The sequence below is a fragment of the Cenococcum geophilum genome (genome assembly GCF_001692895.1).
Source record: "Cenococcum geophilum 1.58 unplaced genomic scaffold K441scaffold_47, whole genome shotgun sequence".
NCBI classification, from domain to species: domain Eukaryota; kingdom Fungi; phylum Ascomycota; class Dothideomycetes; order Gloniales; family Gloniaceae; genus Cenococcum; species Cenococcum geophilum.
The window spans coordinates 1,090,133-1,116,084 of NW_027137605.1; the positions used below are offsets into that span (position 1 = coordinate 1,090,133).

The window sequence follows — 25,952 nt, forward strand, 5'->3', positions numbered from 1 at the left end:
TCCAACATGTCAATATACACCACTACTAGTTACGTTAAGAGGTACGTGACGATTAAATTAAGATTAATTAGACGCCTACTGTAGTAATGGTAGCAGACGGACTAACTAAAGCTCTACTAAGGCAGAAGTATAAGACATTCGTTTATTAATTAAACCTAGTTAATATTAAGGAGAGGATCTAAATTAATAAAGGTAAATTTAACTTAACACTATGCCAAGACTTATAATATAGCTTTGACCTATAGGACAGCTTAAAGCTGGGGGGGTGTGTTGACCGTGACGGGTACTGTCAAACATCAGCTTTAGATTTGTCTCGACCTGGTTTCAATCTAGTTTTACCGATTCTCTAGGGACCCCTGTGGGGGGTACTACCTCATGTATATATAGTCTTTTTCCTTCATAGTTTGAATAGACAGAGTCCTCAATCTTACCTTATAATTGGTGCACGGACTACCGATCGACAGAATGACATGGTGATGATTACGTCACGGAAGAATTATATGAGATTTGAGGTTTCCTTCTCTGTGTCTGGATTGCCTGTCGTGAACCTCTTTGTCATCAACTCACAACTCACCCGTTCATGTGACGCGAGATCTGGCCATTGTCAACGACGGCATCGCCAAGCCAAAGATCAAGTCTCAGTCATCAACTTCACGAAAAGATCATTTGCTTTCACCCCAAGAAGCGTAGAATTCTACGGTGGCTAGAGCGGTATAGCGCCTTTAGGTAAAATGATAATGAAGCAGATAAATATGCCCACGAGAATAAAGGGTTTGCACTTTTGGGGGATAAATGCTGTAGGAATAGATGGGACGAAAGGAGATTGTTAAAATAAAGGGATGACAAAACTCCGGGTGATTTCCGCATCCAATGTAGTTAAATCAATCCATGATTTTGATCTATGAAGACATTCACTAAGTCAATTGACGCAAATTTACTATTTTCAATTTTGAGGTGAGATACGTTGAATATTTGGTATTATCTATATATGTATTAAATATTAATAATTTATCCTTCAACAATCAGCAGGCTATCCACAGAAATTATCCAATATTGCCTAGAGTTTGCCTTTTGCTTTTGGAAACCTTCCCAGTACACCCCTAAAGGTTGTGCATCTGCTTAATTCTTCGCGATCATTTCGCTCGCCAGAAAACACATCTTTGCGAGTGTAAAAGCTAGTACAGCCCCATTAAACCACCCTCCAGGCTAAGACCGTCTAACATTGTTTTTCTGTTCAACCCTAGCTCTTAGAGTACATCGTCAGCCTATTCCCAGCCCCGCAGAATTCATTCGAATTCCCAGGACAGAGAAAGTTGCAATCGCTCTCCGCAGCCGCACTTGTAGGATTCGCAAACGAATTGCCACAATAGCATTCCGTGCCATACTCAGTACCAAAGTATGTATACCCAACACAAAATGTCGCACACTCCTCCACCGTCATGGAGTTATCAAAAAGATGCGTCGCATCCAGCACGCGCGCCCCGACTGAGTCCGTGTGGCAGCCCGCATACGCGTATCCCGCGATTGTGGGGTTTGACGGCCCGGTGTGCTGCGTGCTGCTCTTGAAGAGGTTCATGCGGTTGCCTGCGCCGCAGACTTCGCTGGAATTGCCTGAGCAGGCGAAGGAGCAATCTGAGGCTGGTGCGGCGGTTGTAGGATTCGTGAAGTCGTCGCCGCAGTAGCATTCGGAGCCGTATTCAACGCCGAAGTAATTGTAGCTGGAGCAGAAGGTTGCGCAGACCTGCCAGGTCATGCTTCCGGTTGATTCGGCTTTGCTGCTGAGGACACGGGCGCTAACAGAGTCTGTGTAACACCCTTGGTAGTCATAACCAGACAGTGTTGGGCCAGGAGGAGAGGAGCTGGTCGCGCTCGACAAGGTCGTCGAGCTGGATGAGGGAGTCGGCGTAGCTGTAGTCGTCGGCGTGACCAGGGTAGAGCTGGTGATACTGCTACTGCTGCTGGAAGAGGAGCTGGAGCTTACAACATTTGTTGAAGTAGATATCTTATAAATATTGATGCGATTGCCAGCGCCGCAGTATTCACTGCTGTTGCCACCACACGTATAAGAGCAGTGCGTAGCTGTCTGTAATGTACTGGTGGATCCAATAGACGCGCCACAATAGCATTCTCGTCCATATTCAACACCAAAGTATGATGCTCCGTTACAAAACGAGGCACAACTTTCCACCGTCATAGAATCACTAGCAGTCGAGCTACCAGCTAGGGCTCGGCTAGCCGTTGAGTCATTGAAGCAACCTTCGTAACTGTACCCGGTGATATTAGGATTGATGACCTGGGTGTATAAAGGGTTTTTATAAACGCTCAGGCGATTGGCAGCGCCGCAAAACTCTGCACTATTTCCTGAGCAAGCCATGTTGCAGTCTGACTCTCCAGCTAAGGCACTACTAGGATCTTGAGTATTACCGCAATAGCACTCGCCGCCATATTCAGCCCCGAAAAACTGGAATTTGCTGCAGTCAGTGGAGCACTTCTCCACAGTCAAGGCACTGTCATAGTAGACAGCGCCTGTGAATGCTCTTTGAGCAGAAGAGTCGGTATAGCACCCTTGATAGGCGAAAGCCGAGGAGGATGGTGTTGAAGATGGTGCAGTTGGGCTTAGAGTAGCGCATGTAGAAGGTAAAGCACTAATGTTCTTGTAATTGTCTGCTGCACCACCTGCAGAAACGCCAAGTAAAGCGGTCTGGCTCTGAGACGCATTTAATGCGTAGGTTGCTGCGTAGAGAGTGTAGGAGCCCACAGCCGATTGAGAGGCCATGGCAGCTGATACTGTTGACAATGCCGGAACAACAATCCCATTACTCCTAGGAACCTTCAGGGTAAGAGACAGGCTCACCGAGGACGATACTGTATTCCGGACCTAGGGTTGAGTTAGCGGCATTATCGAGATGTTTATGCTATAAAAGCTAGGACTTCTCAATATCAGGACCGGAGATAAGCGCTCACCGCAGCTACTACAGTTAAACTCTGTTGTCCGTTCGCATTCGTTGTAAGGCCTAAGCAGCTCTGAGGTGTTTGAAGCATGATAGTGTCCTGAACAGCGAATCCGGCGGCATTATTATCGTGTAGCTCCGTAGTGCCACCGGTAAGCGTAAGAAGCACGTTGAAGGACGAGATCGAAGTGTTGGCTGGGACCTGGGCGGAGAATCCATAAAACTAGGAGCTCATCAACAAAGAAACACGTTATAGTTTACTTAGAACACAGAGGTGGTTTTTTTGAATGAACGTACCGTGAAGCTGTCATCGAAACCTGCAGCAGCCCCTTTGTAGGAAGTGTTAATAATACAGCTGCCACAGGAAGTACCACCGCTGCGGTCTTTATACACTAGTTGCACATTGGCGATCTGACTGGCCGGACGGACAGTGGTTCTCACGCGAATGTCGCCCGTGAATGAGATAGTTGCTCCCCCATCCAGCAATGTTAGCTGGACTGCATATGGCTTAACCTCATAAGGGGTAATCGAATCGGTTAGGGCTGTGCCGCTCGGGACGACATCTATCAGCTTCTGCAGCACCGTCCGGCAAGTGCTAGCGAACGTTGATGGGTTCGCCATCGCCTTTATTGTAACATTTCCATCCGCTGCGAAGACTCGCCCGTCAGAATTTCGCCCATTCCCTACGGAAGGACCAACAACCAGAGGATTCGTGGTAGTTCCGGAGACAAATTCTGAAGCGACCTTCTCATCAAAAATAGTTGTCGAATCAAAATGCTGGAAATCATTTGCTACGGTTCCGGCCGCGACGATCTGCGGGAAATCGGCAGCATGCACTCCCCCTAAGGTATGTCCACATGCAGTGACAGCAATCATTTCGGTTGTGTTGAAGCCAACTCGAGCAAACTGATTTATGAACGTTCCTGTGGGATTCTGGGGGAGTGGAACACCTTCGGGGCCTGCAGCAGTTGCATCGATTCTTCCAGTCCTGACTGGTACTACAGGTCCTCCACAAGAGCGCACCGCAGTATAAACACCCATCGCGATGATATCTGCCATTGACGCCCGGCTCGATAAAAACGGCGCGAATGTTGTAAGGGTCGTGTTGAATGCTGCGCCAATATTCTCGCCACCATTAGTCTCAAAAACGAGGGACGCGTCCAAACCACCTATCCCTGTGAAAACACTTCCTGTAGCCATATCATGAAAGGCTGTTCGGATCCACTCTGCGGCGGCAATGCGTCCATTTCCTTGGGCGGAGAAGGAGCATGGAGTCACGGCGACGGCAAATCCGCGTGAACGATAGCCGGTATTGAGAAACATAATATCCTCCAGCTCATCAATTGACGAAGGCCAAGTCGGCACCGCAGTTGCATACTGCACCACTGAAGCGATCCACGCGAGGATCCACAAAGAGGGTCGAATCATCTCTATAGACTAAAGTAACAACATACAACGAATGAAGCAGCGTGGCGCTTGAAAGATACACGGCGACAGAGAGCGAAAGATGGAGGAAACTTCAGGAAAATTAAGTTCGCACTCCAGCGCCCATTTACGTAGCCATCGTCTTCGCCAGCGGCTCTTGTGCTAGGAGAGAAGAGGGAAGTCAAGGCAATTGAAGGACTCCCCAAGCCCTTGGAAGCTCCACTGTCTTTCCGCGTGGGTTTTACGAGGGTAGGAGTGTACCATATCTTTGGCTAAAGCCACAAAAAACAGAGAAGGGATCGGAAGAACCACAAAAAGAGCAAATTAATTTTAAACATGGGGCCCTAGCATACATTCAATAGTTCGTGAACAAGCCGGGGATCGAGTTAAGCCAAACGGAACAATTTTGGACCCTGACAGCGAGGCTGAGATGACGGACGCGGTAGACGGGAGACGTGTATCCCGGGCAAATTTGAGCCAAAGAGACAAACGTTCGATATTTTGTGCATGAATTGCNCATGGCAATAGACAGGGGGAAGCGCATCCGGCTTGTGAAGTCGCAGAGGCGATGCGCTAGGCACGCTCTGGGCGGCACGGCAGCATTTTAGGGGTGTTTGGTGGTGATAGTGCAGGGGCGGCAAAGATTCCAGGATGGCTTTGGCTGGCGGTGGCGTCAAATTAAAGTGGTGGATATGAGAAGCCTCGCTAACAAAAAATTGGAGGTTCCTTGCGCACCGTTTCTCGTATTCTCGCGCACGGTTGAAAGTGCGTGTTGATCACGCTAACCAAAATGCGTACATTTGTATAAAAATTCTGCCAAGATCGACACGTGCTTTCAACTGGATGCGCTAAGACGGTGCATGTCCCTACGCACCGAAGATTCTCCAAGCCTCTTTAAATTGCAAAGCTTGCTAGAAGACAACCTGGCTGACAAAATGCACGCAATGGAGGAGTATATCGCCACAATGCCTAAAGCCGAGCTTCATGTGCACATCGAGGGCACCATCGAGCCTGCGCTTGCCCAACAGCTTGCAATACGCAACAATGTCCCAATACCAAGCTCCATCGCCTCTCTTGCCGATACTTCTAATGGATACTCATTTCATGACCTTACATCGTTCCTGGCTGTATATTATCCAAACATGGCGGTGCTGCTTACGTCTCAAGATTTCTTTGACCTCGCCTATGCTTACCTGACCAAAGCACACTCACAAAACGTCGTCCACACTGAGATGTTTTTCGACCCGCAGGCTCATACTTCACGAGGAGTGTCTTTCTCTTCTGTAGTGACTGGGCTGAGGGAGGCTATTGTCAGGGCAGAACGAGAGTTGGGCGTAAGCGCCAGCCTGATCATGTGCTTCTTGCGAGACATGGACGCTCAATCTGCCATGGACACTCTCATAGAAGCTCTGCCGCATAAAGACTGGATAGTTGGGGTTGGGCTTGACTCTGATGAGCGTGACAACCCACCTTCGAAGTTCTCGGATGTCTTTGCAAGAGCCAAGCAGGAAGGGTGGTTGGTGACTTGCCACTGTGATATCGACCAGAAGAATAGTATCGAGCATATTCGGCAAGCACTTGAAGACATTGGTGTCGATCGCATCGACCACGGCACCAACATCGTTGAGGATGAAAGATTGGTCCAGATGGTGAAAGAGAAAGGCTTGGGATTAACCTGCTGTCCCGTAAGCAATTCAGTGGTTACGAGGGACTTCAAGGGCAAAGAGATCCTACAACTGTTGAGGTCAGGGGTAAAGGTCACTATCAGCTCTGACGACCCGGCGTACTTTAGAGGATATGTGAACGAAAACTTGATGAAGATGGTGAATGGCGCTAATATTTCAAAAGAAGAGCTGCTGACATTACAGAGAAACGCGTTTGAGATTTCATGGATATCAGAAGGAAAGAAGGAATACTTTTTAAGACTGCTAGAGAAGTATTAGGTCTATGATTGATCCTCTGGTCTCTATTTGAGGTTTTCTGATCGCGAGAATATTGCTCTTTTCCATCAAAATGTGCTGTCTTTATTGCCGTGATCCTTCTTCGTCTGCAATCCCATGCTGACACGCGGCATTAGAGCAGCGAAATTGGCCATGGAATTCGAGAATTAGTTCTGTTTGTCGAAGATAAAGTGAATTTGCTCCCAACCAAACGGTCCATTCATCATGAACTTGTTAAATCTACCAACCAAATAAACCGACCCGACGCTTACAAGTGTTCCCCGCTGGCACAATTAATTTAGCACCACTTCCCAATCGCACGCCCAAGCTCGTCACCCGACTTCAACTAATTGCAACCGTCCGCGCCTTGTCAGCAGACGGTTTTCGAACACTTCCCTCAGACACCTTGCTCAAATTTCAGCGTGCTCTCAGAGGAATTAAATCGACATCCTTGCCCCTCTCGACCCTAGCGCGAGTCAACCCAGTCAACTTTGATGCTGAATATGCCTTGCGACTTCCAAGACTTCGAGGTGATATCAAGGACTACTGTGATGTCATGTGCAACTTAATCCACAGTGGAATAATAGGGCAAGATACCGTCGCATTACAAGAGGCAACCGAAGCCATTCGTTTCCGATGGCTGTCTACTGAAATGGCTGACCATCGCGCTGGCCCAGAAGGAAAGTTCGACTGCAGCTGTTACAGTAGAGATCACCGAGTCAAGCATTTGGCGTTCATTGCCAGCCTCGCAACTGGGATATTGATTGCTATAGAGAATACTGCGATGGACAAAGAGGCTACGAATTTGCCTCACCTCTCAAATGCCGCTCCAGCTGATGTACTACATGTTCGTACGATTTAATTCCAAGAGTTGATGACGACCCTACCTAGATGCAATACCCGGCTTGGCAGAGAAGATACTTGAAAAAGCTGGGAGCGGCAGTTATAACGACCGTACCCAGGCTAAACCACCTTACAGCAGCGGCTATAAGTCTGGACATCTGGACATCAGCAACCACAACTTCGGCAAATTTATAATGCAATCTGAGACTGAAGTAGAATCACTAAATGATAATGGAAATCTGGACATTAACCACGGCCACTTGTCAGCTGCTATGGGAGAGATTCAGACTAGAGTGGGAGCGCTGAATATGGAGGGGGATGTTGAGCTGTTGAAGCTTCTAGAGCTCATGGAACCAGTCGACCAGCGTTCAATTAGAAATGCAGCGTTAGTGCTGTAAGCAACGATCAATGGGAGGATGTTTAGAGTAGGCTGTTCCTGTGAGCTTCTTGACTAAGGAACGAAGGCTTTACCCAAAAAAAGAATTTAGAAGCCTAAAAGTAGTATAAAGTCAGGTTCTCAAGGAGCGTCCTTACAAATGAAATTGACACTCTTAAATTTCGGTTTCTTTTGTTTTCTGCGAAGTGCATAGAAATCCGAGTCAAGCCGCAGCGATAAATACCCGGAGCTGACTCATGAGGTCCTTGCGCATCTCATGGAACTTCAAGCAAGCTGGTCAACTCGCAAGCTTCTTCACTCTACACCACCAACCCCGCCTTCACCGATCCGTCGCGAATTATCAGTATGTCCACAATCGCCCACGTAACCTCCTCCACCCACTTCAACACCCTTCTCGGCTCGTCAGCCTACCTAATCGTCGACTTCTACGCCGACTGGTGTGGGCCATGTAAGGCCATTGCACCGGTCTTCCAACAGCTCGCCACAGCCGAGGCAAAGCCCGGCCGTTTACAGTTCTGTAAAGTAGATGTTGACGGGCAAGCGGATATCGCGAGGAAATACTCGGTTTCAGCGTATGTTGAAGGAAACTCCTAGCCCCATGCCGTGCGCTTTTGCGCAAACGAGAGCAGGGGGCCTTAACAGGACATGGTTTAGCTAACAGAATTTATACAGCATGCCGACCTTCCTCATCTTCAAAAACGGCTCGGTAATCGACACTATCCGTGGCGCCAACCCCTCCGCTCTCCGTAGCGCCGTCCTCAAAGCAGCCTCCGACGCCACAAAAGGCCCTGCGAAGTCCAACGTGGCATTCGGTTCAAAAGGTTATGTGCTTGGATCTGCCGGAAGCCCTGCTGCTACCGCTAGGGGCAGTGGCGCGGCTTGGTCACAGGGTTTTGGTGGTTTTGGTGGCTCAGGACTCATGGATACTGTTGTGAGGTTCATGGCGTTGTATGCGACGAGTTTGATCTCGTTTGATGGATATCATGCCGCGGAGCAGAGTCCATTTAGTGTGAAGAACAGGCGGTAGAAGGTTCTTATCTGGAGTTTGGGACGTTGGCTTGTATATATTTTTGGCGCAGGAGGGTGTAGAGGTTAATCCAAATTCAACATCAGCATCCATGTTCTAATTGTTGGCCAGGCTATGACTGGGGTATACTGTCACCATTATACTTTGATGCGATGGAAGACTATATTTATCCCGGTTGCTTCTCCTTAACAGGCTTAGAGAAGGCCACGCCGTTGACCTTAAAGCGCTAGGCTAAAATGATCCTTTCCTCCTCAGGGTATCCCTATTCGTTCATTTCATTCGTTGGTCCTGTCTTTTTAGTTGTAACGGTCACGCGTGAAAGTTGAACAACCACAGCCCCGAGGTCTTAGCCTCGGGCTAAGAAAAAGAAAGTCTTATCTACAAATAAATCAATACGGGCACGACTGTTAACTTTAACTGTAGCAGGACCCCTGTATATCAACCCAATAGAGTTTGCTTATCCCATTGGGTGCTTCTTTCGCGTATGACAACTGGCTATTCCAAGATACAGAAAGTTCTAAAATCACATGTAATGCGGGCTATCTCCACAGCTGAAACATTCAAAGGGCCTGCTTCAGGTGGCCGTAAACGACAAGTTTGACTAAGAAGTAGAATGGATGCTCAAAGATTTAGAGGCTTAATAACGCCGGGGAACATCACAATAACTACTTCGGCCTTTTTAAACGAGTAAAGTCTCCGTTCATGATTCGATGCCTCCATAATTTAACAAACGCTTGTACGCTCAACCTCTACTCCGTGCTCCCAAATTATCACTCTGCAGTGACGGGAGTTCAACACCAAATCCAATGCGCCATTTGCCAACCTGCTATACCCCCCAGAACAATTATACAAGAAACTGCCATATCCATGGCCAAAAAAAATCGCTTCCAGTCTTAAATTCTTGCGCGATGCTGATATGCCACCTTTTCCACCACCTTCCGAACAATCTCCTTATGCGCCGTCTCCATAGCCTTCCTAACGAATGGCATCAACCACCATGAACACTCTACAATAACGTCCTCCACAAGCACCCATTCCGCGTCGCCTACGCCTTCTCCTTCTCCGTCTACCTCAGCGTCTGCACCGCCTGGGAGAACTAGGTATTCGGCATGCAAGACTACACCACCTGCTGCGTCCGCGCGTGTTTTGAGTCCTGATGGGGTATCTTGGAAGTACACGGGAAACGTTATGTACTTCTTGCCCCACTCTCCGATGCCGGGGATGATGACTATGCCTTCTGTAACTTCATAGGTTTTGATCTTCCCTATATGCTCTGGTGAGAAATAAGGGTCGGAGGTAGCATCGTTGCTCGTGGGTATTTCTTTGTAGCCCTGCGTAAGCGCCTGAAGCGTAAGACAGTGGTCGTGGTTGTGAAGTGCCGCGATTACGTCGGCGGTCGATAGAAAATCGGGGATGTGGGCGGTGACTCGAAGACTGTGGGAGGAGCGGGACATTTTTTGAATGCTGGATTTCTGGTGCCCTACAAAGGTGGAGATGAGTCGTTTAGGGAAGGTTGAGCCTTGTCATGCAGGTTGGCCCCATTGTGACTTTATACATCCACAAAGGCAGACTCAGCTGGAGACGGGAAGCCTCGAAGCTTTGAGGCTGCATACATCGCCTGCCCCTGCTTAGCGCCAACAGCCACCCCAGCCGAATGATGTCTCAAATTGCCGTTTTGGGACAATACATCAAACATTATCCTCCCCAATGGCTCAACTACTGCTCTATAAATCATTCTTACAGTTAGCAACACTTTCAGAAATCTGGCCTTTCGGTGTAGATCCAACCGAGCATCGATGGCCAAGTTACACAGCGATGTGTTCATGATCCGAATACGACTTGAGTGGTCATTTCTAAAGGTGTATAATCACCCTCACCGATAAGTTGAGCAATAAAAATGATTAAACAAGAAACTACCTATTGTAGTATTTTACACAAAACGTGTTTTGAAAGGCGTCGTGGCCTATGCAAGCGATGAAACGATTGCCGCGGGCCTGCACCTGCGTTTGACGTAACTATGGTTTCAACATCATGCACATCGACGGAGAAAGTATCATGAGTTTCACCTTTACCAGCGCGCTAGCTGACAAAAACCAACTTCACGATTGCTGCAATGCTATTTTTTGCAGTTCCTTGGGCTTCGTGAAATGCCATCGCTCCACGTAGCTTGTATCTAGCGTCGTGTCCAACATATAGACCAATTGGCTTCCTATTAACTATGAACTCTTTAAGAAAACATTGTGAAGTTGATAAGGTCTTTCCCTCGGCCCTAACAGTAGCCTGAAGACACATACACCGCGAGTTCGGCTTTGTCTCCACTCAATTTATGGCCAGCAGTCCAGGAAAGCTTTCCGTGTCTTCGTGGCGAAAAGCCTTGGTACTGGCTCCACCGTCTAAGCATTCGAAACGAGGAAGCTTGTTTGGAGAGCACAGCCGCGGCAGTGCGGTGGCGTTGGATTATCTATGCGAGATTATGTAATACGCAAGAAGATTCCAAATTCGCCCGGCATGGAGTCAATTGAAATATCTCCTTACTAAACTTTACATACTTCTCTCCCTGCTCTATCTACCTCCTTTGACGTCTGCTGAAGTTAAGCCACAGCAGCCACATTAAAAAACGCAACAAGCTAACTCCTTCTCGGCTCAGTATTCTTATAGAGATCGGAGTGAATATAGATAAGCCCACGGCCACGCCAGAGTATATTACATACGAATATACTTAGCTCTACATTATTCGTGTATATTTGCTAAATTTGGTTATGAGTTCCAATACTACTTTAGAAGGTTTGTAAGGCTCGGTCTGCAATTTACGCACGGGCAGAGGCACAAATGCGATAACTCCTCATTAATTATGGCTTGCTGATAGGGAGAATGCCTGTTGCAGTGAGTTCACAAGCTATCAGAGCATTACGCATAAAAGCATACACAGTTTCCTGCGGGACAAGAAGAATATGTACGTGAAGAGTATGTACACGAAAGAATATGAACAGGGAAAGCAACAACGTCCCCACTACTCTTCACCAAAATTTCCCGTCTTCGTCCAGAGTTTTAATTCTTCAATCCCTTCGTTCTTTTTCAACACCATCCGCAGCTCCACTAACTCTCAGGACAAATAACTAGTATCAACGTAGGTGGCGCTCGCATAACCATTTCCCAGAATCTTCGTGATCGCAACCGGACTGCTCAGCTTAGTCGCAAAGCTGGCCCTAGTCCCCGACGCGCCCGGGCCCGTATTGTCATACTCGCCGAACAGCACGTCACTGGTGTTCGGCTCGCTAGTACTCCAGATGCGCCAGCCGACGCTGTTGATGACTGCGCTAAGGGATGTTTCTTGGAACACGACGCGCGCGTACTGGGACCATGGGCGTCCGAGGTAGAAGGCGCCCGCTTTCACGGTATTGCCGGAGGCGGCGGCAACGGTGGAATTATTTATGACGTAGCTGTTTGATATTCAAAGTAAGTCAAGATGTTGGCAATGGTTAGATAACGGGTTGAGGAGGGTGAAGCGGTAAGGCTGGCACGTACTAAGAGGTGTCAGACGAAGAGCTCCGTCCATTGGCAGTGATATAGCCCAACGAGGCGGTGACGACGCGAATGTCGCATTGGTCAAACCAAGTAGAAGCGTGCTGGCCGAAGATGAAGTCCGTGGCTCCTTGAATAAGGCTCTTCGCGAAGACTTGGTAACCGGTTTCCGATAGGACCGTATCTTGGTAGCCGAAGAATTTGCAGCCGTAGTAGCCTTGATTGGTGGCAGACGCACTGATAGCAAGAGCTTGGGAGCCTTTGCCGTATGAATTAACCTCGGGAATTGTTAGTACATTGTGTATATGCTTGCGTGATTGATCTAGGCGTGGAGTAGACATACCACGTTGATGTTATACATCTTGAAGTTGGCGGACCAAGCACGAACAGTAGCGGTTTTGTCATTACTGCTCACGCTGAGCGCACTTAGCCCGTAAGTAATAGTTACTTGATTAGACGAGTAGGAGGAAGTATCAGTAGTGTAGCCATAGATTGTAAGGGCAGCCTTGCGAGCTGGAATATACACTTGTTCAGTGTAGGTTCCTGGATTAATGAAGATTGCTTGAGCGGTCGTGCTGGTGGTGCTGAGAGCGTCAACAGCGGCTTGGATAGAGGAATACTGTCCACTAGTGGCCGACTTGCTAACAACGAGAGCACGGGACGGCGCAGAGGTACGGCTTGCAGCAAGCGCAAGCCCCAGTAATGAGAATAAAGACGCAATTAAAAGCATGTTGACGGTTCAGTGGATGAAAGAACAAAGGTCACTAGACGTATCGAAATAGTAGCAAAACATAGCCACAAGGGATATATTTAAATAAGTGTAGTTAGGCCATCACTTAATTCCATGGGTTCTATAGGTGAAACCGAACTTGTAAGCAATAAGGAAATATTCGATGCTGGAGGATTTAGGGCCGTTCGGTTGCAAATCGCCTCCAGATCAGAATCTGTGCACTTTTTAGTGTTGACTAGTTTGCAATTAGTGGCGTCTACTACCATGGCTCAGTTGAATCCGTTAACCAGAAGGGGGTGGAAGCTAGTCATGCACATGGCTGTGATCTGATGGCAACCGCGTCAAATTTGCAAGTTAAACCGTATGCAGTAGTTAAACGAGGTTGTTGGCGTCAGATTGAAAAGGAGGTCTCGCATACGCGCCCGATTGATGACTTTCGGTGATATGGCGACTCTACCCACCCCGATCGCGATACTGCCATCGCAACTGCATGCCCTCTATGATGTCATAATCTTAACTTTTTGTGCGTAAAAAACGTCGATTGAGTGGAGGGCGCCGACTGAGGATCTGGAGGTGTAGGAGATATACTAAAGTCGCGATAGAGGTGGTAGCAGAGGTGATCGCTCGGATCGCTCACCAAAACTAACCACTCATTGTGCGACGTCAAATTCTGAGAGCCTCATCTGGAGCCTCACCGAACGATCAACTTAATTCGCGCATCCAATTTCGTGGAAACCTCACGATATTTGACAAAGATCATGACACTATGGAAGACCGATCGCGAACAGCTGAAATTCTTACAGCCAAGCACAGGCGTTCGCTACGATTGCCATGTACAGCTGGTGGCAACCAGGCGAAGTTGAATGTGCACAATTCGAAACCTGCGGAAAGGGGGTGGAAGCTGGTCATGCACATGGCTGCACCGAACGATTGCATCAGAATCAGATTTGAGCTTCAGATCGGCTATATTCTGGAGCCTCCAGATTGATTCTGGAATTGCAACTGAACGCACCCTTTAATCTCCACGGACTCGAGATCAAAGGGCTATAATAATCTCCGATGAGCTTACCTTGCATGACCTATATTAGCTGGAGTTATCCCTTAACCCGTTGGGTCCTTAGAGAATTCGCTACTGGATTTGACTGGGCACTTTGCATTGATCCGGGTTCTCCGATTGGCTGGTCCCTTATCGATAACCGTAGGACCCAAATCAACCGGTTAAGGGATACATTTTTCCCATCAGAGCCCAAGATGATTTGATTATGGAAGCATTGGTAAGTAATACTCGTTCTCATCTCAACTAATCTCTGCTATCATTAATGTACCATCCCTAGGGTTGTATCATATTACCTTAACTAGCCACATTCAAAGGGATCGCCAAAGGCAATCCTGAACCCGCTCCAGGATACACAGGCCTCGATATGGTTAGCCAGGAGCAAGTACGTCTTGCATTCGAGGTCGGAGAGGTAGGAAATACGAGAGGACGGAGGGGCTGACGGGGACGAATTCAGGATAGAATTGGCATCGACAGGTCACGCTGGTCAACACAAGAGTTGCAAAACTAGCGGTATCAAGATTGACAAGGGTCAGCTGCAGGTGGGAAAGTTAGAATTACGATGGTCATCCAACTTGGCGGTGCACGTATTGGTACGTGATATTTATTCTCTTCCATGACACTTGATGCGAATCTCCACTGCACCAAGTCTAATAATCCACTCGGCTTTCCGTATTTTAACACCATAACTTCTCTATACCGCGGGCACATACTTAGTGCTTGCGTCTCACCTGCAGAACTCTACATACTAAAAACTTGCGCTGAGAACGAAACTCTTAATGGTTATGAAGAGCTCAATCCTGACATCCAAAATGCTATCATGGAGAATTTCCAGACTGAGCCCCTACCGTCATGGCCTTTGCTAAAGTTAAACCACCTAAAGCTCCCCATAAAGCTCGGTCACGGGAGAAACGGAGCCGGCAAGAGATCACTTCTGACTCGGAAGAAGAAGATAGGCGTTCCTCGACGAAAATCACTAGGACTGAGAATAAAGGAGAGGACTTCAGCCCGGAAACTAGGAGAATCTCGGATCTAGCAGCCGAAGTCTTCGAAGCCATTGAAAGCAGCAAACGAAGAATTGGAATCATATGCCGAAACCGAACTACAAGAATTCAGCCAGTACACGGCCATCCAAGAACCGGAGGTGGAGACCAAGCAACCAATGAAAGTAGAGGATAGCACTTCGGGTAAAGCACTCGAAGCTATTACGACCAGCACGGTCAAGCTTGTGCAAGATGCTCCCAAAATGTCCGAATTCAACCCCTCAGTTTTACAAAGGACGCAGCAGAAGTTCTCCTTATTAAAACCACCAAGTCAGTGATAAAGCTAGGTGGAAAAGCCAAGGGAAAGAAGAAACCAGCTCAAGAGGTTGCGAAGCATAAGACCCAAAGGTCGCAGGTCGTGGAGGCCCTTGCACCTAAGGTTTCACGAAGCGGTCGGAAAGTCAAAGCACCATACAAGGAGTGAACGGAAAAGAGTTACCAATGTGATTGATGGAATAGGTCTTAGGGGTACATTGTGTAAATTTTGGACACGCTCACATTTAGACTCAAGCGCAATATATTCTACAGCATAGTAATACTTTCATCATCGGAATCAAGTACAGTAGAATGGAATAATTCTCTGAATCTTATACAACCTCCACATACATGCTACTTCAGCTGGGTCTAATGAAGAGGTATTCGAAAAACCGCCCCTTACAATAGTGGTATCTGAGGCATGCTACTAAGTTACAAAACCTTATCCACCTATTAAGATTAGCCAAAGTGCAATTAGCTAATTTCATTAAGAATGTCCGAACCTCTGCGTACGCGTCATAGCCAAAAATAACTTCCTGCATCTGGGGATTCAACCTATTAACATTAGCATTAGCAGACAAGAGCCCCTTGTCTTCTACCTACCAGTAGTACGGGTAGTCCTCTCCAGGTTCGTCGAATTCCTTCTCCAAAATCTCATCCCGCTTCTGTTGCTCTTCGCCATCCGGAAGGTGGTTGACATGCCGCTAGCAACGATAAGCCCAGCACCGGACAGTCCTCAGGACGACTACAAACCTGATTTTCTGCATAATTGTGCATGAAAGAACTCCTCGGTTTCCGAAGCTTCTCGTATTTTCGTAGCGCACCCGGTAACTCTTCCCGTGTCCTCACTGCGGCGAGAAGCCGACCAAGAACAACGCCGTCTTCAATGGCAGAGTTGGCACCCTGGGCTAGGTACGGAAGCATGGGGTGGCAGGCATCGCCGAGAAGTACCATGGTGCTTTGATCATTTGTCCAAGAAGTCATTTCGTCATCTGGGAAGCATTAACTTTGTGGGTTTTGCAACGTGAGTGTATGTATAGAAAAGTTGACAGCGAAAAATAGGGTGAAGAGCTTGTTACACACGATGCATAAGACGCCACTTATCCACCGACGAGACCATATCGAGGAATCTTTTGAGACTAACATCGAGTAAGTTGGTAATTTCTCTCTCAGCGAACCCGAAGTTTGCTCACATAGGATCCCAATCCTTAAAGATAGCGCGCATCTCGTCGATATCACCGGGTGCTCTGGCGACTTCCGGAGGAAGGTTGTCGGGCGCAAGAAGTACCATATTACTCATCGTACCTCCACGGATGTTATAATAAATAACGTGAGTGTGCGGCCCTGACCAAATATGTATTGACGGTTTCTCAATAAATCGTTTCAAGTCCGGGTCGGTTATTCCAGCGTGTTTGAGCACGATACGGTACGCCAGGTCACCAGTTGGAAGTGGCGGATCAGGGTGGTCAAGGAAAGTCTCCCGGGCGAGGGACCAGAGGCCTTGGAGATATTAAAGGTCTCGAGTTTATGAAATTGGAAATATTTTGGGGTTTTGACAGGTACTTACCATCTGCAGCCACGATAAGATCACCCTCAAGAGTTTCACCTGTTGCCAAAGTGGCTGTAGGCTTACTAAAATCGTATGCTGTGACTCTTGCACCGAACTGGAATTCGACACCCAGCTCTTGCGCTTTTTCATACAGTGCCATTTGCAAGTCTGCGCGGTGCGTGTCCCAAAACGGGCCACCGAACTTTTCTTTCATCTCCGCGCCGTAGTTCGCGCGATGACCAAGAACTCCGCCATTGGAGTAACGATGAAAGGTGAAGGATACCGGTTCCGCGACTTTGGAAGCTAAAGATTCCGCAAGACCGAGCCTGAGCAGTAGCTTCGTGGCGTTGGGGGTTAGTTGAATTCCAGCCCCTACCTAAAATTATGTCAGTTATTGTGTAGTAATTAAGAATAGCTATCAGACGGCTAGATATCGATCATACCTCTTGTAGCCGAGCCGCGGTCTCAAGAACAATGACAGCGTGATTTGATTCGAGCCTAATTGAACATGCAGCCATTAACCCGCCCAGTCCAGCCCCAACGATGAGTGTCCGGAACGCAGCCATTGCTGAAGGGGAATGGAGCTGTCCAATCATGTACTGTACATTTGCATGCACATGCAATATACGCTTTTCGAAGGAATAATCAATGGAACACTCGAATTCACATTACCGAGCCGAATAGGAGAATATTGTCGACGGCTATGCTTCTACGTAGTGATGAGTCTACAGCCCAGGCGCGTCCGGTGGTTAGCGTGTTTTATTAACTTTCCCTTAAACAGCAAAAATACCAAAACTTCCCCTATAAAAAGGCCGTGGCTGCGCTAACCACCGGAGTTGACAGGAGGGTGTATGGTGTACGTGAATTGCCCGCACAAGCGTGTTGGTATTGCTAAGACTCCCGCGCAATGCTATACTTGCACAAATAAGACGGTCGACTGGGGCTCGCTGGATTAATACGAATTTGCTAACAGCAACAGTAGAAATGTAAATATTCTTTTTCAGGCGCGATGAAGGTGGGGAAGGAGATGCAAGGAGTTCGGAAACCCCCCGCGAAGATCCTAGCACACGTCCAGCATCAACAGCTGCTTGCAAATCTACACCATCTTGTCAACTCCGATTGAAAGCGCGTGTCGATCTCGGTGATCAAACGGCAGAATCTATACCTTTTGAGGTAATAAGCACGGCCATTTAAACGTATTTCTACCCACATTTGGGTACAAATGTACGCATTTTGGTTAGCGCGATCAACACACGCTTTCAACCGGATGCGCCAGGATGGTGTACGTATGTATGTATGTATGTATATTCTATTATGGCCATGCACCATCTAGGGTATGGGCCGTTACAGAGCGCTAACTAAATACTTCCTGCCATCAACATGCATGCTCCAGTTCAGAAGCCAACTATGAGAACTATATATCCATTACCTAACACCATGCTCAACCAAGGAAATACAGGATGGTGTACAAGGGGGCAACCTGAGCGGGTCACTCGCCCTCCCTACAAGTTTTGATGACATTATAGTAATATCCTGGGAAAATAGTAAGTGCACGGCTATAATGCCACCAGAACTTGCAGGGAGGGCGAGTGGCCCGCTCAGGTTGCCCCCTTGTAGCTTCCCGCGCAGCTGGGATTTTGCCCCGCCTCTCTTGGCAATCGCCTTACCGAACTAGGTCAAGCGCACAGCTCAGCCCTAGCGGGCTCGAGCTAAGATGCGCGGCCACACTCCACTTCAGTCCGCAACACCCCAGCTACCTTCAACTTTCCTCACCCGATCGTTCTGCCCGTAATAGTGGGCCGAATCGGCCTTCTTTCATGACTTATCAGTGATATAAGGTACCCAGATTTCAGCTCCTTTTAGTAGTAGATCTAGTGCGCGAAGTAATCCGCGCCTGCTGAGTAGCATTCCAGGCAACAGCTCCCATCAGCCCCGACCCTGTCTTCATCCTCCCTCTCAATTCTCTTAGGGAAGCTCTCGCATGAGGTTTTAATGCGCTCTGCCATTCCTAGCCTTTCAGGACGTTACCTTCATGTCTGTTATGCTAGCAAATGCTTCGCGGTTGAAGTCCGAAATTCGCCTAGCTCAAGCTGTTTCCCAGTTTGAAGCGGACCTCTCGAGCGAGCAGAAAACTACCTTCTGTACCTATAGGTCCCAATCGCTCTATACCCCTCCAGATTCCGGCGATGTCATGCGACTCACAGCTGAGATTGACCGCCGGGCGTCTGGAAAGGTCGGCGGCCGTTGTTTTGGACCTCGTTTGACGAATTTCCTACAGGCAGTCCAGCAGTTCGCTGCTCTTGGGGATATTATAGTAGGCGGCTCCCAGAACATAATTGCATGTGGCGTCTGGTCGCTGTTACGCATGTCATTACTCGTTAGTGTCTTAACCTTATTGGCTGTTTTCTCTACTAATGCCTTTATAGTTACTCGTAAACTTTACGTCCTATCTCGAGAAGTTGTCGAGTCTCTTCATGAACGTCGGTCGCTCAGCACCACGTTACCAAATAATGGCCTTACTCTATCCCCGATCCAAGAATTTACAATCACACCTCTCTGAATATTTTATTGTTATAGTTCGTCTTTGCCATCAGTTATTGAAGTTTACACAGAAGTCGACCTTTTGGCAAGTTACATCTACTCTAAGCGACTTGGATATAAAGGCATTTCAATCGGAGCTCGATTTCTGGGCGAATTCGATCAAGGAGGAGGTAAGCCTATTAATGGCCAAGAAGATTGAGGAAGAGGCCCAAGAGAACTCCCGATTCAGAGCTCTTTCGAGTAAGCTTTCTAAATCCGTATCGCTCCAGCAAGAGCTGGCCACAAATCTACGAGTCCTCGACTTTTGCTCCAAGTACGATTATGAGACGACGTGGAAACAAATTCGAAAGGTTGGAAACGCAACTCTATTCAGTCAGGCCGCCGAATACCAGGAGTGGAAAGGCCGATCAGATTCCTGTACGCTTATGTATACAGGCAAGTTAGGATCAGGGAAATCTGTTTTACTCGCCAATATTGTCGATGACATACATCTCCATGTTCAGGGCAAGGATATTGCAGTTGCCTATTTCTTTTGCAGGCACGACATTCCCGAGAGCTTAAAAGCGCAGACAGTCATTGGCTCCCTAGCACGACAATTGCTGCGCCCAATTCCAAATCTCGCAATGGTGGCGGAATTGCTTGACAAGACTACTTCAGCCCTAGATTTCGAAACATTACTCTCTTTATTCCAACGCGCCCTCCCGCCTAATTATAGGGCGTACTTTATCCTTGACGGGTTGGATGAATGTGATTCTACTAAGAAAAAGGTTTTAATCCAACATCTTGGGGAGCTCCAGGAATTATTTACGCTTTCCCTATGTGTTTCACACAGGACGGAGCCCGATAATACCTTCATACTAAGCTCAGAAAAATTCACTGCCGTTAGGATCACTTCAATTCCAGATGAAAATCCCGATATTAAGGTATTCATTGATGCAGAGTTAGAGAGCTGTATTGGGTCCCAAAAGTTAGTAATAGGAAATCCGAACCTTATTCTGGAAATACGGGATACTCTTCTGAAAGGATCTCAAGGAATGTTCCTCTGGGTAGCTCTTCAAATCGAGTCTTTGTGCGCTATGAGAACAGATGCTGCTATTCGGGATGCTCTGGCTGACCTTCCTAAGGATCTACCTGAAACGTTTTCTCGTATCTTACAGAGATCGGAAGGGCCAGGAAAGCCTTATCAAAGGCCGATACTTGAGCTTGTTACTATAGCTCACCGTCCTTTAACAATAGAAGAGCTCCGAGAAGCCCTCAGCGTAGTTCCTAGAGATGCTGTCTGGGACCCAGCAAGGCTCCTGAATGATGTGTATTCGACATTAAGTTGCTGCGGGTGTCTTCTTACCGTCGATGAAGAGGAATTGACGGTGCGACTGGTGCACCACAGCGTCAAGCAATTCCTCCTGAATGGTTTTGCGGCCTCCACTAATATATCGTTTACTCTGAACAGCGCACAGAGGAAGATGGCAGATATCATCGTTACCTACCTTAGTTACGGCGTCTTCGAAACCCAGCTATCCACTCTAGTGGCTCCGCAAATGATGACTGGATTAGTGCCGTCCGGAATCATTCATTCAACCCTTGACTCTTCAAGTACTATTCGAAATCTTGCATTGAAGCTTTTAAAGTCTAGGAAATGCCCTGAGCATGACATTAGCAGAACTCTTGCAGAAATAAGCAAGAGTCTCAGTTCTCGCTCGATTAACAAATTCCACTTTTATTCTTATGCAAAATCATATTGGCTACAGCACATATTCTACGTATCAGCGCAGGAGCCAGTTATACGCGATCTACTGCTTAGACTATTTGAAAGGAATGTACTGAACACAAATCCGGCAGCTGAAGATGATTGGATACCCCTAATTTGGGCCCTCCAGAACGGGAACAAGATCGTCGTCAAGCTTCTGCTCGATTCGGGTAAAGTCGATGCTAACTCAAAGGATACTAGAGGACAGACGCTGCTATTATGGGCGGCAGAGAACGGGCACGAGGCGGTAGTCAAGCTGCTACTCGAGACAGGCAAGGTCGACGTCGACTCGAAGGGTACTGGGGAACAGACGCCGCTATTATGGGGGGCAGAGAACGGGCATGAGGCGGTAGTTAAGCTGCTGCTCGAAACAGGCAAGGTCGATATTAACTCGAAGAATACTTGGGGGCAGACGCCGCTATTATGGGCGGCAGAGAACGGGCACGAGGCGGTAGTTAAGCTGCTGCTTGAGACAGACGAGGTCGACGTCGGCTTAAAGAATACTAGGGGACAGACGCCGCTATTATTGGCGGCAGAGAATGGGCACGAGGCGATAGTTAAGCTACTGCTTGAGGTAGGCGAGGCTAACGTCAATTCAAAGGATACTAGGGGACGGACGCCGCTATTATTGGCGGCAGAGAACGGGCACGAGGCGGTAGTTAAGCAGCTGCTTAAGACAGGTAAGGTCAACGTCGGCTCAAAGGATAATATTTACGGACAAACGCCGCTATCATGGGCGGCAGGGAACGGGCACGAGGCGATGGTCAAGCTACTGCTCGAGACGGGTAAGGTCGACGTCGGCTCAAAGGATACTAGTGGACAGATGCCGCTATCATTGGCGGCAGAGAACGGGCACGGGGCAGTAGTTAAGCTGCTGCTTGAGACAGGCAAGGTCGACGTCAGCTTTGAGGATACTAGGGGACGGACGCCGCTATCATTGGCGGTAGGGAATAGGCACGAGGCGATAGTTAAGCTGCTGCTCGAGACGGGCAAGGTCAACGTCGACTTGAAGGATACTAGTGGACAGACGCCGCTATCATTGGCGGCAGAGAACGGGCACGAGGCAATAGTTAAGCTGCTGCTCGAGACAGGCAAGGTTGACGTCGGCTCAAAGGATACTAAGGGACGGACGCCGCTATCATTGGCGGCAGGGAACGGGCACAAGGCGATGGTCAAGCTGCTGCTTGAGACAGGCAAGGTCGATGTCGGCTCAAAGGATACTAGTGGACAGACGCCGCTATGGAGGGCGGCAGAGAACGGGCACGAGGCGATAGTTAAGCTGCTGCTCGAGACAGGCAAGGTCGACGTCGACTCGAAGGATACTAGGGGAGCGACGCCACTATGGAGGGCGGCAGGGAACGGGCACGAGGCGGTAGTCAAGCTGCTGCTCGAGACAAGCAAGGTCGACGCCGGCTTGAAGAGTGCCTGGGGACGGATGCTGCTATTATTAGCGGCAGAGAACGGGCACGAGGCGATAGTTAAGCTGCTGCTCGAGACAGGCAAGGCCGACGTCGACTCGAAGGGTACTAGTGGACGGACGCCGCTATCATTGGTGGCAGGGAACGGGCACGAGGCGGTAGTTAAGCTGCTGCTCGAGACAGGCAAGGTCGACGTCGACTCGAAGGATACTAGGGGACTGACGCCGCTATGGAGGGCGGTAGAGAACGGGCACGAAGCGGTAGTCAAGCTGCTGCTCGAGACAGGCAGGGTCGACGTCGACTTGAAGGGTGCCTGGGGACGGACGCCGCTATTATTAGCGGCAGGGAACGGGCACGAGGCGATAGTCAAGCTGCTGCTCAAGACAGGCAAGGTCGACGTCGACTCTAAGGATACTAGGGGACGGACGCCGCTATCATCGGCGGCAGGAACCGGGCACGAGACGATAGCCAAGCTGCTGCTCGAGACAGGCAGGGTCGACGTCGGCTCTAAGGATACCAGTGGACGGACGCCGCTATCATTGGCGGCAGGGAACGGGCACGAGGCGGTAGTTAAGCTGCTGCTCGAGACAGGCAAGGTCGACATCGACCCGAAGGATAATAGCAGACAGACGCCGCTATGGAGGGCGGCAGAGAACGGGCACGAAGCGGTAGTCAAGCTGCTGCTCGAGACAGGCAAGGTCGACGTCGGCTCAAAGGATACTTCGGGACGGATACTATCATGGGTGGTGGGAATGGGCACGAGGCGATAATCAAGCTGCTGCTTAATAAGGGGCTGGCGACAACGCGTAAGGGGGAGAGTTCAGCACTAAACTCCACGCGGCTTAAGGCCTTTTAAAGACGCAGCAGTAATAGGATTATATATTGTAAGAGTACATATATTAGATCCCGCCACAGTCGCGATAGATTCGCGAGTACTGCTGTCTTTTTGGCCGATGTGGCGACGTAAAGGCGGGACACGTTACATATATTTATTTTTATATCTCTATTTTATAGAGGGCTAGGGAGTAGTCTATAATTATAGAATATTCTAGGCGTTGCTGTTACTTCTATAACATTTTAGAAACTTAATAATGCACACGCTACTCGCGGTTGAAACTGCGCTAGTAGCTCCGGCCATAGGGTTGTCAAGATATGCTATAGGAGAAAATGGTTAATAGGAGGACTAGGCCGTATATAGCACTTGGACGCGCCGGTAGTTAGCGTATTTTACTAACTTTCCCTTAAACAGCAAAAATACTAAAACTTCCCCTATCAAAAGGCCGTACAGACGTGGCTGCGCTAACTGCCGGAGTTAACAAGAGGGTGTACATATATTTTATATCGGCGATGCCGTAGCTTGTTCGTATACGAGCCACGGGTACCGTCTAGCACCATTGTTCAACGCTCAAGTAAGGCGGCTGCAAGGAGATCCGCCGGTGGCAGGGTGCAAAATCTCCGCTGCGTGCTGGAGGGGAAGCCGATTTTGCAATCCACTGTATTGAAATCGTGTCGAGGCGTGATCCGCGTAGTCCTTACCACCACATACGCATTTTGGATAAGCTCATGAAAGGCTTCAGAACGGGACTTGGGTATGAGCTTTATGGGTTCCTTCAAGAAGCCTTCGATCATTTAAGAAACTCCTGCGAATTTCTTTAAGCTCTGCTGAAGGACTTGGGGCCATTCGTGAAGCATAACGAGGCAAACTAGCTGACAATGACTAAACGATTCGTGCTTCGGTACTAATCTATAGAAAGGCCGTGCGTAATCAACAGGCATTTTCAATCCAATGTGACAGAATGTTGTGCCATGCAAGAGTCCGCAACGAATCTTCTGTCTGAAAATCCGCACTCGAATACGGTTAGTGGTGCAGGAGCCACTAGGCTATACCTACCTAGGTATTGCCCAGGCATGTCTAGGTACTAGAGATACTTCTAAGATAATACTATAAAGTCTCTTAGCTCGGCAGTACTCTTACATACGCGGACCTTGGGACTAGTAACAATACTCCAAAGTCTTGAAACCGTGCAATTATGTGTGAGAATTCGCTTGATGGCATCGGCCTCTTGAGCAAGATTCTCCAGAAGAGTAAGGCGCACCTCCACACTAGTGAGCCCAGCCGCAATCATCATGTAGACCGCTTTAGCAATAACGTTCCCACCAAATGCTTGACAGCCCACGCTGCGGCCTCAATCACACATGGAGCATCTGACAGCCCTTCAACCTCTCCCTGCATCACGACTGCACCCTGGAAGGCGGCATATAGCTTCCGTATCTCACGCTCAATATGGCCCGGTTGTAAATCCTTGAGAGCCCCGGAGCTTTCTTCTTCTACTTCGTCCAATGGTAGCGCATCGGCGAGAATGTAGTGGCGGAGAGGCCGAGCGTCTGGTGGGTATAGCTGGTCTAGGCGTGCAGTGCGGTTGTGGCCTTTCCAAGAGGCGTGGACCGGGAATGCGGAAGTGACGACTGCATAGTCGGGAGGTATCAAGGGTGTGAAAATAGCTGAGGTACTCAATGCAGGTGACGCAGCTTGTAGGCGCTCTTCATGGGTGGCTGTTGGACCTGGGCCAGGCTGCGCGTGGGACGCGACTAAGACAAAAGGGGAGGGATCATTCGGCGCGCTGGAAGGTTCAGACTCTTCGTAAACTACAGATAGGCTTATCTTGGGGATACTGTCACACCGGGATGGATCGGGCATCAAGTCAGCTTGTTGTGTGAGGAAAGTAAACGAATCAGACTTCTCATAGCCTCCGTTGGCAAAATGATGCAACAAAGTGCGAATGTATCCATTGACAGCTTGTGTGTGGTGGATCAGCAGCGAACCACGGTGTAAAGCAGGGTGGGCCCCAATTATTTCCTGATGGTTGGTGCAATGTTCCGAGGAATTGATGTGCAAGGAGGGAGTTTATTTGAGAGCCTGTATAAGTGGCACAGGATGCTGTCGCAGATGAGGAAGGTAGGAAGGTTATCGTGTTCGCTGGGAACAGTTGAAGCAGTGAGAGGGCGGCTGTTAGAAGGTTTCGGGCTGCGTCTGCAGTTTCGTCCGATTTGTCAGTATAGAGAAAATGACGTAGATGCGAGGTATCCAATCTTCCATTGCCGTGCACAGTATACGCTATGTCCTCAATCAGAGTCGGCAGCAACAAGAGATTGACGGAGAGGTCGTCCAAAGCGTTATTAATCAGTTGGTGTAGGACAAGAGTCTGACTGGAGCACTCATCATCGCAAATACCTAAAGGGTCACTGCTAAAAATGGATGGATCAGTTGGAAGTTGATAAGTCATGTAGATGAGGCTAAGTAGACCCGGCAGGTTTTCCTGAACAAAGCTGGAGGAGGGTCGAGGGGTACCCGAGTCCCGGATTTAATGGATGTGAAAGCGATGGTTCTACTAGTCACCGAAAATCTAATGGGGAGATCAGGATCTGAGGCTATGGGTGGGAATGAAAAGATTACGAGATAGAATATCCGTAGAAGGGCGGCCCGAGCTTAACCAATTAAACAGCTGTACA

At 48.6% G+C, this 25,952-nt stretch overlaps 12 protein-coding genes across 12 annotated transcripts; 6 read left to right on the forward strand and 6 right to left on the reverse strand.

The window, feature by feature from the left end:
* Nucleotides 1-1,237: 1,237 nt before the first annotated feature.
* On the reverse strand, nt 1,238-2,878 carry K441DRAFT_666182 (WSC-domain-containing protein; the record flags this gene model as incomplete). Its single annotated transcript, XM_067649622.1, has 1 exon — nt 1,238-2,878. Exon 1 carries the CDS (start codon nt 2,774-2,776, stop codon nt 1,241-1,243), a length of 1,536 nt encoding a protein of 511 aa, XP_067499979.1. The 5' UTR covers nt 2,777-2,878.
* Nucleotides 2,879-3,005: 127 nt separating this feature from the next.
* On the reverse strand, nt 3,006-4,555 carry K441DRAFT_242184 (heme peroxidase). The gene has a single exon (XM_067640720.1). The coding sequence runs from the start codon at nt 4,377-4,379 to the stop codon at nt 3,213-3,215; it is 1,167 nt and encodes a 388-aa protein (XP_067499980.1). The 5' UTR covers nt 4,380-4,555; the 3' UTR covers nt 3,006-3,212.
* A 660-nt stretch (nt 4,556-5,215) lies between these two features.
* K441DRAFT_666184 (adenosine deaminase) lies at nt 5,216-6,677 on the forward strand. The gene has a single exon (XM_067649623.1). It carries the CDS (start codon nt 5,312-5,314, stop codon nt 6,317-6,319), a length of 1,008 nt encoding a protein of 335 aa, XP_067499981.1. The 5' UTR covers nt 5,216-5,311; the 3' UTR covers nt 6,320-6,677.
* A 1,049-nt stretch (nt 6,678-7,726) lies between these two features.
* K441DRAFT_617893 (thioredoxin-domain-containing protein) lies at nt 7,727-8,668 on the forward strand. Its single transcript, XM_067645819.1, has 2 exons — nt 7,727-8,128; nt 8,229-8,668. Exons 1-2 carry the CDS (start codon nt 7,902-7,904, stop codon nt 8,581-8,583), a joined length of 582 nt encoding a protein of 193 aa, XP_067499982.1. The 5' UTR covers nt 7,727-7,901; the 3' UTR covers nt 8,584-8,668.
* A 480-nt stretch (nt 8,669-9,148) lies between these two features.
* K441DRAFT_666187 (uncharacterized protein) lies at nt 9,149-10,150 on the reverse strand. Its single transcript, XM_067649624.1, has one exon. The coding sequence runs from the start codon at nt 10,035-10,037 to the stop codon at nt 9,477-9,479; it is 561 nt and encodes a 186-aa protein (XP_067499983.1). The 5' UTR covers nt 10,038-10,150; the 3' UTR covers nt 9,149-9,476.
* A 1,325-nt stretch (nt 10,151-11,475) lies between these two features.
* On the reverse strand, nt 11,476-12,835 carry K441DRAFT_699144 (carbohydrate esterase family 8 protein; the record flags this gene model as incomplete). The annotated part of the gene is made up of 3 exons (XM_067653129.1): nt 11,476-12,023; nt 12,109-12,383; nt 12,449-12,835. The coding sequence occupies 3 exons, from the start codon at nt 12,833-12,835 to the stop codon at nt 11,687-11,689; spliced, it is 999 nt and encodes a 332-aa protein (XP_067499984.1). The 3' UTR covers nt 11,476-11,686.
* Nucleotides 12,836-14,654: 1,819 nt separating this feature from the next.
* Nucleotides 14,655-15,464, forward strand: K441DRAFT_666190 (uncharacterized protein). The gene has a single exon (XM_067649625.1). The coding sequence runs from the start codon at nt 14,742-14,744 to the stop codon at nt 15,066-15,068; it is 327 nt and encodes a 108-aa protein (XP_067499985.1). The 5' UTR covers nt 14,655-14,741; the 3' UTR covers nt 15,069-15,464.
* On the reverse strand, nt 15,465-17,752 carry K441DRAFT_699146 (FAD/NAD(P)-binding domain-containing protein). The gene is made up of 8 exons (XM_067653130.1): nt 17,180-17,752; nt 16,755-17,112; nt 16,381-16,687; nt 16,271-16,326; nt 15,941-16,179; nt 15,791-15,891; nt 15,691-15,742; nt 15,465-15,637 (listed from the first exon to the last, which is right to left on the reverse strand). Exons 1-8 carry the CDS (start codon nt 17,330-17,332, stop codon nt 15,620-15,622), a joined length of 1,284 nt encoding a protein of 427 aa, XP_067499986.1. The 5' UTR covers nt 17,333-17,752; the 3' UTR covers nt 15,465-15,619.
* A 798-nt stretch (nt 17,753-18,550) lies between these two features.
* On the forward strand, nt 18,551-21,505 carry K441DRAFT_643266 (uncharacterized protein; the record flags this gene model as incomplete). Its single annotated transcript, XM_067646714.1, has 3 exons — nt 18,551-18,574; nt 18,650-19,113; nt 19,163-21,505. Coding segments are annotated over exons 2-3 (2,688 nt in total), but the record flags the coding sequence as incomplete, so codon positions are not given.
* A 93-nt stretch (nt 21,506-21,598) lies between these two features.
* K441DRAFT_519556 (ankyrin) lies at nt 21,599-21,799 on the forward strand (the record flags this gene model as incomplete). The annotated part of the gene is made up of 1 exon (XM_067642134.1): nt 21,599-21,799. A coding segment is annotated over one exon (201 nt), but the record flags the coding sequence as incomplete, so codon positions are not given.
* Nucleotides 21,800-21,979: 180 nt separating this feature from the next.
* On the forward strand, nt 21,980-22,309 carry K441DRAFT_467234 (ankyrin; the record flags this gene model as incomplete). The annotated part of the gene is made up of 1 exon (XM_067641827.1): nt 21,980-22,309. A coding segment is annotated over one exon (330 nt), but the record flags the coding sequence as incomplete, so codon positions are not given.
* Nucleotides 22,310-24,073: 1,764 nt separating this feature from the next.
* K441DRAFT_707760 (uncharacterized protein) lies at nt 24,074-25,726 on the reverse strand (the record flags this gene model as incomplete). The annotated part of the gene is made up of 3 exons (XM_067653739.1): nt 24,074-24,606; nt 24,639-25,190; nt 25,237-25,726. The coding sequence occupies 3 exons, from the start codon at nt 25,724-25,726 to the stop codon at nt 24,374-24,376; spliced, it is 1,275 nt and encodes a 424-aa protein (XP_067499990.1). The 3' UTR covers nt 24,074-24,373.
* Nucleotides 25,727-25,952: the final 226 nt, after the last annotated feature.

Excerpts from the sequence above, each read along its gene's own strand:
- K441DRAFT_666184 (XM_067649623.1), top strand. The coding sequence starts at position 5,312 with ATGCACGCAATGGAGGAGTATATCGCCACAATGCCTAAAGCCGAGCTT.
- K441DRAFT_699146 (XM_067653130.1), bottom strand. The coding sequence starts at position 17,332 with ATGATTGGACAGCTCCATTCCCCTTCAGCAATGGCTGCGTTCCGGACA. Across the intron at positions 16,688-16,754 it reads TCTTATCGTGGCTGCAGATG|GCCTCTGGTCCCTCGCCCGG; the intron begins GTAAGTACCTGT and ends AATATCTCCAAG. Across the intron at positions 16,327-16,380 it reads TTTAAGGATTGGGATCCTAT|TCTCAAAAGATTCCTCGATA; the intron begins GTGAGCAAACTT and ends ACTCGATGTTAG.
- K441DRAFT_242184 (XM_067640720.1), bottom strand. The coding sequence starts at position 4,379 with ATGATTCGACCCTCTTTGTGGATCCTCGCGTGGATCGCTTCAGTGGTG.
- K441DRAFT_617893 (XM_067645819.1), top strand. The coding sequence starts at position 7,902 with ATGTCCACAATCGCCCACGTAACCTCCTCCACCCACTTCAACACCCTT. Across the intron at positions 8,129-8,228 it reads AGGAAATACTCGGTTTCAGC|CATGCCGACCTTCCTCATCT; the intron begins GTATGTTGAAGG and ends GAATTTATACAG.
- K441DRAFT_666190 (XM_067649625.1), top strand. The coding sequence starts at position 14,742 with ATGGCCTTTGCTAAAGTTAAACCACCTAAAGCTCCCCATAAAGCTCGG.
- K441DRAFT_666187 (XM_067649624.1), bottom strand. The coding sequence starts at position 10,037 with ATGTCCCGCTCCTCCCACAGTCTTCGAGTCACCGCCCACATCCCCGAT.